This window comes from Gopherus evgoodei, chromosome 10 (genome assembly GCF_007399415.2).
Source record: "Gopherus evgoodei ecotype Sinaloan lineage chromosome 10, rGopEvg1_v1.p, whole genome shotgun sequence".
NCBI classification, from domain to species: Eukaryota; Metazoa; Chordata; order Testudines; family Testudinidae; genus Gopherus; species Gopherus evgoodei.
In genome coordinates, this window is record NC_044331.1 from 22,605,436 (window position 1) to 22,619,230 (window position 13,795).

Below are 13,795 nucleotides of genomic sequence, written 5' to 3' on the forward strand. Positions count from 1 at the left end.
GCCATTACCTGAAAAAGATGCTAGACCAGGGCCAACTGCTGGGTGACAGTGAGCTAGGCTGATTTTATGCCACCAAGGAATTCCCCTATACTGTGGCAATCCAAGCTGACCGACCAAGCCAGCTTTCCACTTTATTTGAGTTGCCTGAGTGCCATAAAGCAGAAGGAACAGGGTGTCAGTATCTGACAACTTTTTATTCTTTCCATAATCAGTTCATGTTATCACTTTTCTTGTGGAATATGTGATTATTTTTTATTTCTGCAAATATGCTAGACTGTTTTGGTAAGGTTTTGTAAAGTGGCAAATATAGGTTTGCAAAACAACCTTAAAATAATATTCATTTGTATATGTGTTTCAGTAGAGGTTATATTTGTTTAATTCCTCTAGTTATCATCAAGTCCTGCAATCCTGTGGTGTTTAGTTTTTACAACTACCTTCGGACTCACCCTTTGCTCCTCCGAAGACATTTCAGCTCACCAGAAGGGACTCTGGCCACTTTAGGTATAAAAACTGAGAAAAGTTTTGTTGATAAAATTAATCTTGTAGAGAGAAAATTATTCTTCACCACTGCAAATGCTCATTTTAAAGTGGGATGCCCTGTTTTGGCTCTTGAAGTTCTTTCCAAAATTCCAAAAATAAGTAAGTCGTCCAGCACTTCTACCAAAAAAGATCAATCCAGTTTAAGTCCCACTAGAAAAACTGATGTGATTCTAGAGTCAAACTCTGTGAGTATTGGTGTTGAAAGTAGTAATCTAGACTGGTCAAAGCCATTTTCAGCTTCATCTGCTGTGGAAAGTAGCACTGGTTCTTCAGCACAATTTGACTGGAGTCAGCCAGCAGTAAAATTCAGTGAAGAGTCTCTTACTCTTGACTGGGGTGAAGACAAAGATGGCTCAGAGGAAGAGAAAGATGATGTTGGTTTAACAATGAAAGGTTCAAAATTGGACTCTAAAAATGGAAAACTAGATGAGAAGAGTATGCACACTGATGTACTACAGACACCTCAAGGGGAGGATTCTGATGGAGGTGACACTGAGGTTGATGTAATTGCTGAACAACTCAAGTTCAGAGCCTGTTTGAAGATCCTCATGACCGAACTTCGGACTTTGGCTACGGGGTATGAGGTAGATGGAGGGAAGCTTAGATTTCAACTGTACAATTGGCTGGAAAAAGAAATTGCTGCTATGCACGAAATATGTAACCATGAAGCAGGTAGCAAAGACTATTGTGAAACATATACTAAAGTAGATGGTGACCTACTTGATCATGAAGAAATTGTGGATAAGCCAGATATTGGCTCATATGAACGTCACCAGATAGAAAGACGTAGGTTGCAGGCGAAACGAGAGCATGCTGAAAGACGAAAGTGGTGGCTGCAAAAGAATCAAGCTCTCCTGAGAGTTTTCCTAAGTTACTGTAGCCTTCATGGGGCACAAGGTGGTGGTCTAGCGTCTGTAAGAATGGAACTCAAGTTTTTGTTGCAAGAGTCACAGCAGGTAAGAATCTTTTAAATCACTTTAAATTGAGTTTAGTTCATTTTAAGTAGTTTAGGAATTTGTCGTTGTCTTGCAACCACAGCTCAGACTGTGATTTTTGTCAAATCACTCATCTTAACAAGGTCAGGCCAGAGTAGTACTTAGATCAGACATTTCTAGGGTACTGCAGTCGGGTTGGTAAGTCAGTACGTGGTACTCTTCCCTCTAAGTTTATAGAGTTCTAACTCCCCAGGTGGAATTAGGGGGCACAGTCTGGTATTTTGGGATGCTGCTTTTGCATAAATCTTAGATGGCCAGGATCCAGATTTGATTATTAAAGATCCTATTTCACTATTTTCAAGTTAAGCTGGTATCTGAGTGTTAAGACTCAGTATTCTATGCACATTCCATTTTTGGTAATTACACCTTGTCCACCTATATTGTTCCAACTGGAATTTGAAAGGCCCTAATATCACCAATTCTTGCGAATAATGCCATGGAACTACAAGTGATTGGGCTTAATTTGTGTGTGATCCAAAAGACAAAATCAAACAATATAGTGTCCCCAAGCACTGTCTGGCATCCTCTGTATTTATTTCATGCTAGAGAAAGTATCTAGAACTAAATCAGAGGACTGCAAGTGGGATTTATTTCCTGTTTAGCAGTGGAGATCTTGTGTGATGATGAACAAGTCATTTTAATAACTTTGCTTCAGTTTTTTCTACATTTAACATAGGAATAAAACTAAGATTACATGAGTGTGGTGTTTTAATATGTTTGTAAAATACTTTTGAGTTCCTCACATAGAAGATACTGTATATGTGAATATTTTACTTGTTATTAAACTCAGACTACTGAGTAGCCTAGGAGCTCAGCTCATGTTAGTGCTAATGAATTTTTTATTATAGTAATGTTTGGTATTAAATAGTTCTAACACTTGTTACTTAGGGCTAGTGGTTTTATTTTCCTTCTAGGAATCAAAAAGTATTCTAGAAAAGTTGGGTGTATGTTAGTCTCTGGTCCTGGACCCTTAAAGTCAATGAGAGATTTGCCATTGACCTCAGTGTGCATAAAATCACATCCATATTGTGTAGATAGAGATGAAGGAAGATTATTCTGTTTAATTGTTAAGATTGTAACTATATGCTGTACTTCTGTTCTCAGCTATGTGACCACCTTACCTACTGTATTTTCTTTTTAACAGGAAACTACAGTAAAGCAACTTCAGTCTCCTCTTCCATTACCCACAACACTTCCACTGCTTTCTGCAAGTATTGCTTCAACAAAAACTGTAATAGCCAACCCTGTGCTGTACTTAAATAACCACATCCATGACATTCTTTACACCATAGTACAGATGAAATTTCCACCCCATCCTAATATCGAAGATGTAAAGGTAAGGCAAAAGAAGTTCTCTCTGAATTTGAAAATGAGATATAGCTATTTGTATGTTTATATATGGTGAGAAGGGAATGTGTGACAGCATGGAATATGCGTTTCAGATGGCCACATTGCTCACAAGTGATGACTTTTAAATTGAGCAATACAGGTAGTCTCAAGAAAAATCAAACTCACTCTTTCAGACTTTGTGGCAATATATCTGTTCTCCCATAATCTGGATAAATCTTGATATCTTGGCACTTAGCTGTTTCCTTCCATCCATTGACTAGTACAAAAGCCTTTTAACCCAGAGCATGAGTGACCAAAAAGCCAGTCCCAAATCTGAGCCTTCGCTGCATCATTGAATCCCAGTGTTTATGTTGATCAATGAAATACATTGTTGCAGAACTGACCACCACCAATGCCTGGAGTGGAATTAAACAACAATTATGTATTCTGACTTAGAAGTGAATCCTCTTAACCCAAGTATAAACCCTGGCCCTAATAAAATTGCCATAAATTGTTGGTTTTAATGAAGCTGTGTTGACTTATACCCACTGAAAATCTGGCTACAACAGTTATTCTGAGGACAAGCACCTTGCTGACCAAGAGGAATGATGGAAGGGGAGATGGAAATAAGTTAAAGGATTTTTAAAAAAAAAATAAAATAAAATAAAATCTCCGGTGCTTTAACAGCACCATTTTCTTTGCTTTTTGGACTCCATTTTTAATTCATTTCTGTAAATATTGGAAGATTTCTGCCTCGATTGAAGGCAACGAGAAGCTCAAGTATTGTCCTTGCTGGCAGACTACTAGAAAATTATGCAAGAGAACTGTTAGAGAAGGATGATTATAGTTGTGAGTAGAGAAGTACATATACACAGTACAATTATTGCAGAATAGCAAAATAACCATATGGTGATTATACAGCTCTTCATACTAGCCAGTTAGCATATCAGAATATTGAGAAATGACTGTATATGATTGATTATGTAGATAAGATGCCTAGAACCAATCAGAATGGGAAGGATATTGCATAACAGAAAATTGTAGTTATTTAATCTGCACTCACTGATGGTGGTAATTCTATTTCAGTGTAATCTAAATTATTTTGACATTTATATAAATAGAGCATCAATCTTGGGCATGTTGGGGAGAAGGGTTTTGATTGCAGCATTAAATGCAACAGAATCATGTGTCTAGCTAAATTTTAATTTAGTTAAAACAGTTGGGATGTAATTTTTAAATTAGTAGATTGTATGAATAAAATAAATCATAGTTAACAATTCCTTTCTTCATGCGATGTATAACTAGTTAACTCAATATTTGTGTTTAACATTCAGATTTTCTCAGTAGTCCATCTCACTTAATTTGTTAATTGTGATTTTAAGAAAAAAATTGCAGTTTTACAACTTTTCATATAAAATTTATTATTGGATGATTTTTTTTTAGGTGCATACACTTCATTCGTTAGCAGCTTCACTTTCTGCATCTATTTACCAAGCTTTATGTGACAGCCACAGCTATAGGTAAAAATTGAGCTCTTCTTACAGTTACGTTTAAAATGTGTTTTTGGTTTTCATGTAAGAGTAAACTTTCAAAATGTTGATTCTTTATGCATTTATTTAAAAATGTGAATTAGGCATGTATATACTCGTGTGTATACACAACCAGGCCTAAGTTCAATGTGCAAGACTTTGTGCACACATGTATATAGTGCAGTTAATACATTATGAAGAAATTGTGGTGTGAATGAAGCCACAGTTTTTATTACATTCTTGTAACATTTTCAAGATAAACTATATAGGTGCCTTTGCCCAGACAATTTTAGATGAATTAAATTTAATACCAAAAATTGCTTAGTAGATTTTATAGCACGGAATAAAGAATAAAAATATCTAGGCACTCAGTCTATGTTTGAGGCTCTGTTAGAAGGAGAATTCTTAAAAGGCAATTTTCCACAGTGGACACATTGATGCATAGGAGCAATTTCTTCTTATACCTGACAGATGAACAAGTTTCAGATAATTATATGGCCATCTTGGCAAAGAGTAAAGAATAAATTCACCTACAGATGCGAGGGCATTTTGCACTTTTCACAACACTTTTTCTGATTACTAAAATCTTTGAAAATGAATCTTTTTCTCATGCCCAAACATACAGACAGAGAGACTGAAATGTAAAACATTGCATGCAGACTAAGGGTATGTCTACATCTACAATTTTGCAGCGCTGGTTGTTACAGCTGTGTTAGTACAGCTGTATAGGGCCAGCGCTGCAGAGTGGCCACACTTACAGCAACCAGCGCTGCAAGTGGTGTTAGATGTGGCCACGCTGCAGCGCTGTTGCACACCGCGGGGAAGGAGACCTGCTTGGAGTGGGGGTCGGGGAACGCCAGAGCACGCCGCGGGGAAGGAGACCTGCTTGCAGGGGGGTCAGGGAACGCCAGAGCACACCGCGGGGAAGGAGACCTGCTTGGAGGGGGGGTCGGGGAACGCCAGAGCACACCGCGGGGAAGGAGACCTGCTTGGAGGGGGGGTCGGGGAACGCCAGAGCACACCGCGGGGAAGGAGATCTGCTTGGAGGGCAGTGGAGTTTGCTTAATTACCAGAGAGGCTTCCTCAGGTATGCTGGGATACCTGCTTATTCCACGGAGGTCAACAAAAACGCTGGTGAGTGTCTACACCTGATGACCAGCGCTGGTGATCCAGCGCTGGATCCTCTACACCCGAGGCACGACCGGGTGTACGGCCAGCGCTGCAAACAGGGAGTTGCAGCGCTGGTAATGCCCTGCAGGTGTGTACACATCCTAAGTTGCAGCACTGTAACCCCCTCACCAGCGCTGCAACTTTGTAGTGTAGACAAGGCCTAAGATTTTTAGCACTAAAAGTTAACTATTATTTACATTGCAAAAATATTACTTTATTCGGTCTTCTAAAACTGCTCCTACATGCTATACAGAATTTCAAATGTTATTTTCTGGAAAATTAAAGATTAAAATGAAAATGACTTGCCATATATGCGTTATACTTCATTACAAGAATATTCTAAAATCCTTTCTCATTAGAAAAAATTGATTTGTGTTTAGCAGTCAAACAGAAACAAATCAGTTTACAGGAATGGTTTATCAAGGACTGCTTTTGAGTGATCGACGCAGACTGAGGACAGAAAGCATCGAAGAACATGCAACACCAAATTCAACTCCTGCTCAATGGCCAGGTGAGAAAAAAAGTTATTTTTCACAACAGCATGCCAACACCACTTTTTCATCTGTGCCCCACTCTAAGCTGTTTCTCACTTAATGTCTTGATTTTTCTTGTGACTCAGAACATGCAGGGACATCTACAAATGCACACCGGGCTTAGTGTTCAAGCCAACAAGAATCTTGATAGCATACATTAGTCTGAAGATGCAGCTATTATCAGCTGTGCTTCCCTTATTAAAAAATATATTTTGCATTCTTGCTTCTTTTCAACTCGTGGGTGAATTCCATCAGCACTTAACTTATGGCTCCCCTATGGGAACAAAAAGATGCTCACTGTGCCCCAGATATCTTCAATGAGAGAAAGATCAGGCTCCAGAATGTAAACTTGGTTCCCTGATTATTTCTTTTCTGAGAATAACCATTCCCCTAAACTGTCTCATCCAAGAGAAGTTCTTCAGGTATTTTGGCCATGGCCTCCTTAGGTTTTATGTTTGTATTTTGTAAAGTTGCACAAGGCATTACAATGAATCTATTAAGAATTTAGTGTTTACATACAATTTTGAAAATACTGATATGGTTCAAGAGTAAAGGGGATGAGACCTGCTCCTAGAGCCTCATGGATAAATCTGAACTGCCTGTAGTATTTGCAGGAAAAGAGGCACAGTTGCAAAAAAGTCTCAGATGGTGTTATAATGCCATAGAGTTTAACGCCAGAAGTGACCGCAACATCCATCTAATCTGACCTCCTGTAGATCACAGGCCACCAACTCCTCCAGCATCCACACACTAAACTCAACAAATTAAATTAGACCAAAGTATTACAGCCTACTGGAGATTAGACTATTATCTGCCACAAGCAGAGAGGAGGGACCGAGGTGCACTAGTGCCCCAGGCCACTGCAATAGCAGAGATATGCTTAAGTGAGATATACCCAGATAATTCTGGCAAGTGACCCACAGTCACATGCTACAGAGGAAGATGGAAAAAACCCCAGGCCAAGCTGACCTGGGGAAAGATTTCTTCCTGACCCCACATATGGAGCTCAGTTAAACCTTGAATATCTGAGCAAGAACCATCCAGCCATACACCTGATACAGAAAATGCTCTCGGGCAAAGATCTGTCTTGGAAAGGAAAATCATCAGGAAACAAATTTTATAATCTATTCAGAGATAGGGGTAATAAACTTAGTTTAGATCAAAGTACTAAATGGCCACTCAGAATTCTTTGTTTAGCATGAAATGAATATAAGAAAAATACTGACTTGTTTTTTGTACTTCTACAAACTTCTTTAAGTTACATCTTTTCTTTTTTATTCGTGCAGGTGTGAGCTCACTTATAAATCTCTTAAATTCAGCCCAGGATGAGGACCAACCAAAGTTAAACATTTTACTTTGTGAAGCTGTCATAGCTGTTTACCTAAGTCTCCTGATACATGCCCTTGCTACTAATTCTTGCAATGAATTGTTTCGGCTAGCAGCCCATCCTCTGAACAGCCGAATGTGGGCTGCTGTCTTTGGGGGAGGTGTGAAACTTGTTATGAAACCCCGAAGACAATCTGAAAATATTCCAGGTACTTTATTTGTGTTGATTAAATTTCAGACCAATAATGTGCATTCGTATAATTTTGGGGAAAGAGTAGAGTTTAATTTCCTTTTTTTTAAGGTTCCAGGCACATGGTTTAAAAATGAACTTTAAAATTCATAATGTTTGATAGTATGTGTCTGATATCATCAGTTCTTAACCTCCTCCGAGGTAAAGGTATTTTTAAGACTACATAATCATACTGAAGGAATTAATGAGAATCTTAGAATTCTTGATTGGTATGGATTGGCAAGAATACAACTTTTAGCCAAGGTTATTTCATTTAGAAGAGGGGAGGGAAAAGATGGTTAGCTCTTGGAGGTTGGCATTGTCTTCATATATTCCACATATCACATTGTGGGTCCTAAAATATGACACAAATATTAGTTATTGACTTAATGAAAAAAGCAGTTGAGCAACTGGCATAGTAAAGTCTAAGTTCTTTACTGCTCTCTGGCTTTTTTTATCCTTTTGTTTTCATGAAAAATAGTAAGTTTGATGAGACATGGGGTTTTGGATCTCCCAAAACTTAATTTTAATTCTTCTAGATGAATTTATCTGTGGACTTACAGGACTCCTAATACAGCCTTCTAGGGAAAAGTACATTTTGCAGTGGAAGAGTAATTCTTGGCTAATGGTTTTCAACCAGTTATCACTGCTAGTTTAGTACATATTAAAGGCTCACCAGTATCTGCCGCTCTGTTTTCCATCATTACTGATCATCAGGTGTGTGTCCTAGTCTGATCAGTTTTCTAATTGTTACGTATGTTATGTTGTGTCTGCTTAGCTTAAGTATGGACACCTCATCATTGATTTAAAATAGAACAGCGATCCAGTTTTCCTTCATTTAGAGCTAAGCAAGAAAGAATGAGCGAAATAAGCAATTATGTATGCTCATGAATGAAGCAGTTCTCAGCTGTAGAATATAATTTGATTCTACATAGCGCTTTCTTTTTGGAGTGTCCGAAATCTTTGTATAGAGTATGAGATACTGGTTTTGACAAAGGGCAGCAGGGCCGGTGCTTCCATTTAGGCCGCATAGGCAATCGCCTAGGGCACCAGGATTATTGGGGGGGCGGCAGCAGGCGACCTCGGTGGATCTGCCGCAGTCGTGCCTGCGGAGGATCCCCTGGTCCCACAGCTCCGGTGGATCTCCCGCAGGCACGCCTGCGGCAGCTCCACCGGAGCCACAGACCAGGGGACCCTCCGCAGGCACGACTGTGGCAGATCCACTGGAGCCGCGGGACCAGCGCGCGGGGCGGCGAAATGGCTGTGCGCCTAGGGCGCTAAAAACACTAGCACTGGTCCTGAAGGGTAGACACACTCTTTTAGCGTTAACTCAGACACTACCCTTGTCCTAATAATCCTCTTGCTCCCCAGTCTCTGCCCTGCATGTATGATGGATTCAGAAGCAGACTCTTAATCTGATTTTTGAACAGGAAGAGAACACAATTTATCGTTCATAAAGGTTCTGACTACTCTGAGCTGTAACATGGATAGTTTCCATTTGTTGGAGCTCTGAAAGATAGTTATTAATTTATGTGTTGTGGAAATACTGTTGGGCCACATTGTGCTAAACACTGCACGTAATTATTATGACAAGTCAGTACCTACCTCACGATCATACAGTTTAAGTAGATTGTAGACATCAGTACCAGGTATGAGAGGTGACATGTGCTATAGTATATATACCATTCCAATGAATTTGTGATTTTGTGTCTCAGCTAGTAAGTGGGGAAGTGTTGTTAGTTTTATTTTGGCAAACACTGCCCCTTACTCATCTATGCTCTTCTCCAGCTTTTAATTAATTGCAAATTCATTTTGAGAAAAATCAGAGGAATGAAAAATGTATTTAACTGGTGTTGAATTAAGCAGGAAGTCATTTTGTGTGTGACATCAATTTTAGAACTGCTCTGGTATAATTATGTAAACGTTAAACAAATCTAGCTTTATAAAATTTTAATGGCACAATGGACATCTACAGCAAATAAACCCAGTTTGAGGATATTGGCAAGCGGAATCTGGAAGTCTACACATTTAATTTTTATTTTTATGCTGTACTGAATTCAACATGTTTAAAAGAAGAGAGTCCTTTAGTTAAGATGGAACCCCAGTTTTGAAGCTTTTGTAGTTGAATTTTAAAAATGTTTTATATGACACAAGTTAGGTTCTTAATAAATCATGGAAATCAACAATGTAACTTAAAATGTCACCTGTCAACTGATAGATATTTTACTATTGGTAAAATATAACAAGAACTACTAGAGTTGGAGCCGAACTCTACTGGAGCCCTAAAGGTGATCGCTTTTGATGATGTACTTTGGATACATACGTGTAATTATCCTCTCAAAAAGATGCACTTTTCCTTGAAAATCACTCTAAAAGTACACTGGAACAGGCAATGAATAATCAGTCTCCTACTCAACCTAATTCTGGTAGAACAAAATGCTCAGACAGCAAGACAGAGAATGTAATACTTTTAACAAGTCACCACTCATCGCACCAAATAGCCATGCATTGCTGCTGGCTGTGATTTTTTTTTTTTTCCCGTCTTAGTACACTTTTTTTTTTTTTGTCAATTAAGGACATTTTCAGACCAAAACACTTTGTGAATTAAGGGTATTTTCCTGTGCAAACTAATTAATTCGCAGCCTCAAACCCGTGTAAACAAGGATCATTTTCAGCCCAAAAAAAACTTTTGTGAAGGAAGGAAATGTTCAGCCTCAGATCTGTGTAAACCAAGGGAATTCTCAGCCCGGAAAACTTGGTGAGCGAAGGAAGATCTCAGCCCGGAGAGCTTCATGAAATCAGGAAATTCGGAATCCAAAACCTGTGTAAAGAAGGGTCATTCACAGCCCAAGAACCATTGTTCGCTGAGGAATTTTTCTGCCCCAGACTAGGGAAATTCCCCACTCAAACACGCCGTGTGGTACAGAAAGGCCCAGCCCCCAACTTTTGCAAAAGCCAGCGAAGCTTGTCCTTCAGGGCCACTGAGAACCGCAAACTCTCCCAGAGCAGGGCAACAGCGTGATTTGTGGGTAAGATCTGATGTGTATATTGACCTGGGTCTGGGACTTGGTCCTTTGGGATCGAGAGAACCTTTTTCTTTTACTGGGGTGTTGGTTTTCATAATCATTCATCCCCAGGACGGGTGGCACTGGTAGTGACACTGGGAGACTGGAGTGTCTAAGGAAATTGCTTGTGTGACTTGTGGTTAGCCAGTGGGGTGAAACTGAAGTCATTGTTGTTTGGCTGGTTTGGTTTGCCTTAGAGGTGGAAAAACCCCAGCCTTGGGCTGTGACTGCCCTGTTTGAGCAATTGGTCCTGAATTGGCACTCTCAGCTGGGTCTCGCCAGAACCGCATCATCACAGTGGCGTAGGCGGGACCCAACTGAGAGTGCCAATTCAGGACCAATTGCTCAAACAGGGCAGTCACAGCCCACAAATCACGCTGTTGCCAATCCTTTAGAATCTAAAATCTAAAGGTTTATTCATAAAGGGAAAAAGATAGAGATGAGAGCTAGAATTGGTTAAATGGAATCAATTACATACAGTAATGGCAAAGTTCTTAGTTCAGGCTTGTAGCAGTGATGGAGTAAACTACAAGTTCAAATCAAGTCTCTGGAGAACATCCCCATCTGGGATGGGTCATTCAGTCCTTTGTGCAGAGCTTCTGTTTGTAGCAAAGTCCCTCCAGAGGTAAGAAGCAGGATTGAAGACAAGATGGAGATGAGGCATCAGCCTTATATAGGCACTTCCAGGTGTAAGAACACTTCTTTGTTCTTACTGTGGAAAATTACAGCAAAATGGAGTCTGCAGTCACGTGGGCCAGTTTCTGCACACCTGCTGAGTCACAAGGTATATCTGCCTCCTCTTAATGAGTCAGTTGTGTAGCTGATGGTCCTTAATGGGCCATCAAGCAGGTTAAGCAGAGCTAACACCCACTTGTCTGGGATCTTTCCCAGTAACACAGCACAAGTTTGAAATATAGACAGCATACAGCCAGTACTTATAACTTCAACTGCAAAATGATAGAGACATACAGACAGCATAATCATAACCAGCAACCCATAACCTGGTCTTAGACACCTTACATGACCCTGTTTACATAAGATCTGGTGCCACTACAGGACTTTGGTTGCAACCCATGTTCTGTATGGTCCCAGTTTATATCAATAATGTATCAGTAGTGAAATTATATTCATTGTTTTCTCCTTTAGAAAAATCCTTCTCTATATGGGTTCAAGCAGGAATTGGTCTAAAACCTATTTTAAAACCCATAGCTCCTGAAAATTTATTACAATTTGTTTTCCTAATGCATGGTAACTCTGCTTGGATTTATTGTGGTTGGACTATTTATATGATTACACTTACTTTATTTAGAGACATATTTAAGAAATAGTACCAGAAAAGTAGTTTAGCTTTGATTTTGTTTTAAACCTATCAGATTTTGTTATCTAAACACTTTAACCAAAATTCATGGTTTTGGTAACTTCATTTAAATTCTAAAATTAATCTGTTTCTAAAAATAAACTATGGATAGCATTTGTTTCTTACTATGATTTTAGCTATCTAAATTCTTTCAATTTAGCACCTCCCGTTCCTTCAGAAGAAATGGATAAGCATCGTCGTCGATTTAATATGAGAATGCTTGTACCAGGGAGACCAGTAAAAGATAGTGTTGTACCTCCACCTGTGCCTGCAGAAAGGCCTTCTTACAAAGAAAAATTCATTCCTCCAGAACTCAGCATGTGGGACTATTTTATGGCAAAGGTAGGGCATTCTGTGTTGAACATACTGGTATCACAAGATTGTCTGACTTTTAAAAATTGAAAATATAAAATTAAATACTTTGTAGAGAAGACTTGCACCTTTCTCCCCCTATTTTAAAGGGCAAAAACATTTCAAGAAGTGTTTTCATTAATGTGCCTCACAACCTGTAAAAAAATGTTTGCAGGTTGCTTTCCCCACAGAAAAGATGAAGAAGTTATATATCTACTATATAACTTCCAAAATATCAATCTACTTATCAGTCTAGCACTCTTCTGCAAGCAAAAAATGAGCATTTGTATCCTTGCTACACACTTATTTTTGAAGGCAGCATCTAACTTACAATTTAGGTATATTAATAGATTTACGTATCAAGATGCCCTGTTTCACTACTAAGTTATTTAAGTGACATCTAAATAACTAGGAGAACATTAAATATTTAAAATGGTGACAGCTCTGAAAAGTTATTATAACAACAGGTTTTTATCTTACATTGCAGCCATTTCTTCCTTTATCAGATAGTGGTGTTATATATGATTCTGATGAAAGCATTCACAGTGATGAAGAGGATGATAGTGCTTTCCTTTCTGACATACAGATCCAGGAACACAAAGATGCCAGTTCTTACAGGTTAGTGGAAACTGTACAATAATTTAAAACAAAAAAAAATCCTTATGAAAGTGTTGTGTGTTCAGCTTTTCGTCCAAAGCAAAAGATGATATAATTGGGCCTCTTTTCTGTTGTGAAGCATGTTTTACAGTATCTATTTATTCAACGCCATGGGTTTACAGAGGCATTACTGAGATAAGAAACTGGCCTGAATAATCTTAATTACTGACACTAATGTGCAAAAAGGAAAGAATTCACCTTGATTTTCAGTTCTGATTGAGTTTGCAAGTACCTACGTTTTTTTCCCTTCTGCAGTCACCTGAGGAAATAAACTGGGCACATTTGATTTCAGTCACTGAGACACAATGAACATCCCTTGATGCCAGGTTTAGTAGTACTTTTCAGAGTAGAGACCACTTTTAAGTGTAATTTGATTTTTCTATGTTAATTTCCATTTTTGTGTGGGTTAGAAAAAACACTTTAAAAAGTGTCACAAGCATAGGATGGCATAAATGAATGAGTCACATCCATCATGAAAGTGGATGAAAATTAAATGTCTTCCATCTACATTGTATCAAGTCTTTTCAAATCCAGTAGACTATAAATGGAACTATGGCTTTGTACTATATGAGAGAGTGGGGAAAAAAATCTTTGATTTATACCATACCACTGGTTTCTTTCCATTCATTTTGATGTCATGGAAAGTTCTGAAATGTGGACTTTCATTGGCATTGCCATGAGATTAATACTGGATCTCTGACTTTACATATGCTT

General features: G+C 38.7%; 1 protein-coding gene across 7 annotated transcripts in view; it reads left to right on the forward strand.

The window, feature by feature from the left end:
* DMXL2 (Dmx like 2) overlaps positions 1 to 13,795 on the forward strand; it is a 154,880-nt gene that overhangs the window by 81,676 nt on the left and 59,409 nt on the right. For all 7 annotated transcript variants that reach the window (XM_030576933.1, XM_030576934.1, XM_030576935.1 and 4 more), the window contains 7 exons: positions 388 to 1,496; positions 2,680 to 2,871; positions 4,308 to 4,384; positions 5,944 to 6,074; positions 7,383 to 7,631; positions 12,234 to 12,415; positions 12,912 to 13,042. In XM_030576933.1, coding sequence (XP_030432793.1) covers positions 388 to 1,496; positions 2,680 to 2,871; positions 4,308 to 4,384; positions 5,944 to 6,074; positions 7,383 to 7,631; positions 12,234 to 12,415; positions 12,912 to 13,042 — 2,071 coding nt within the window. The remainder of the gene's footprint in view (positions 1 to 387; positions 1,497 to 2,679; positions 2,872 to 4,307; positions 4,385 to 5,943; positions 6,075 to 7,382; positions 7,632 to 12,233; positions 12,416 to 12,911; positions 13,043 to 13,795) is intronic.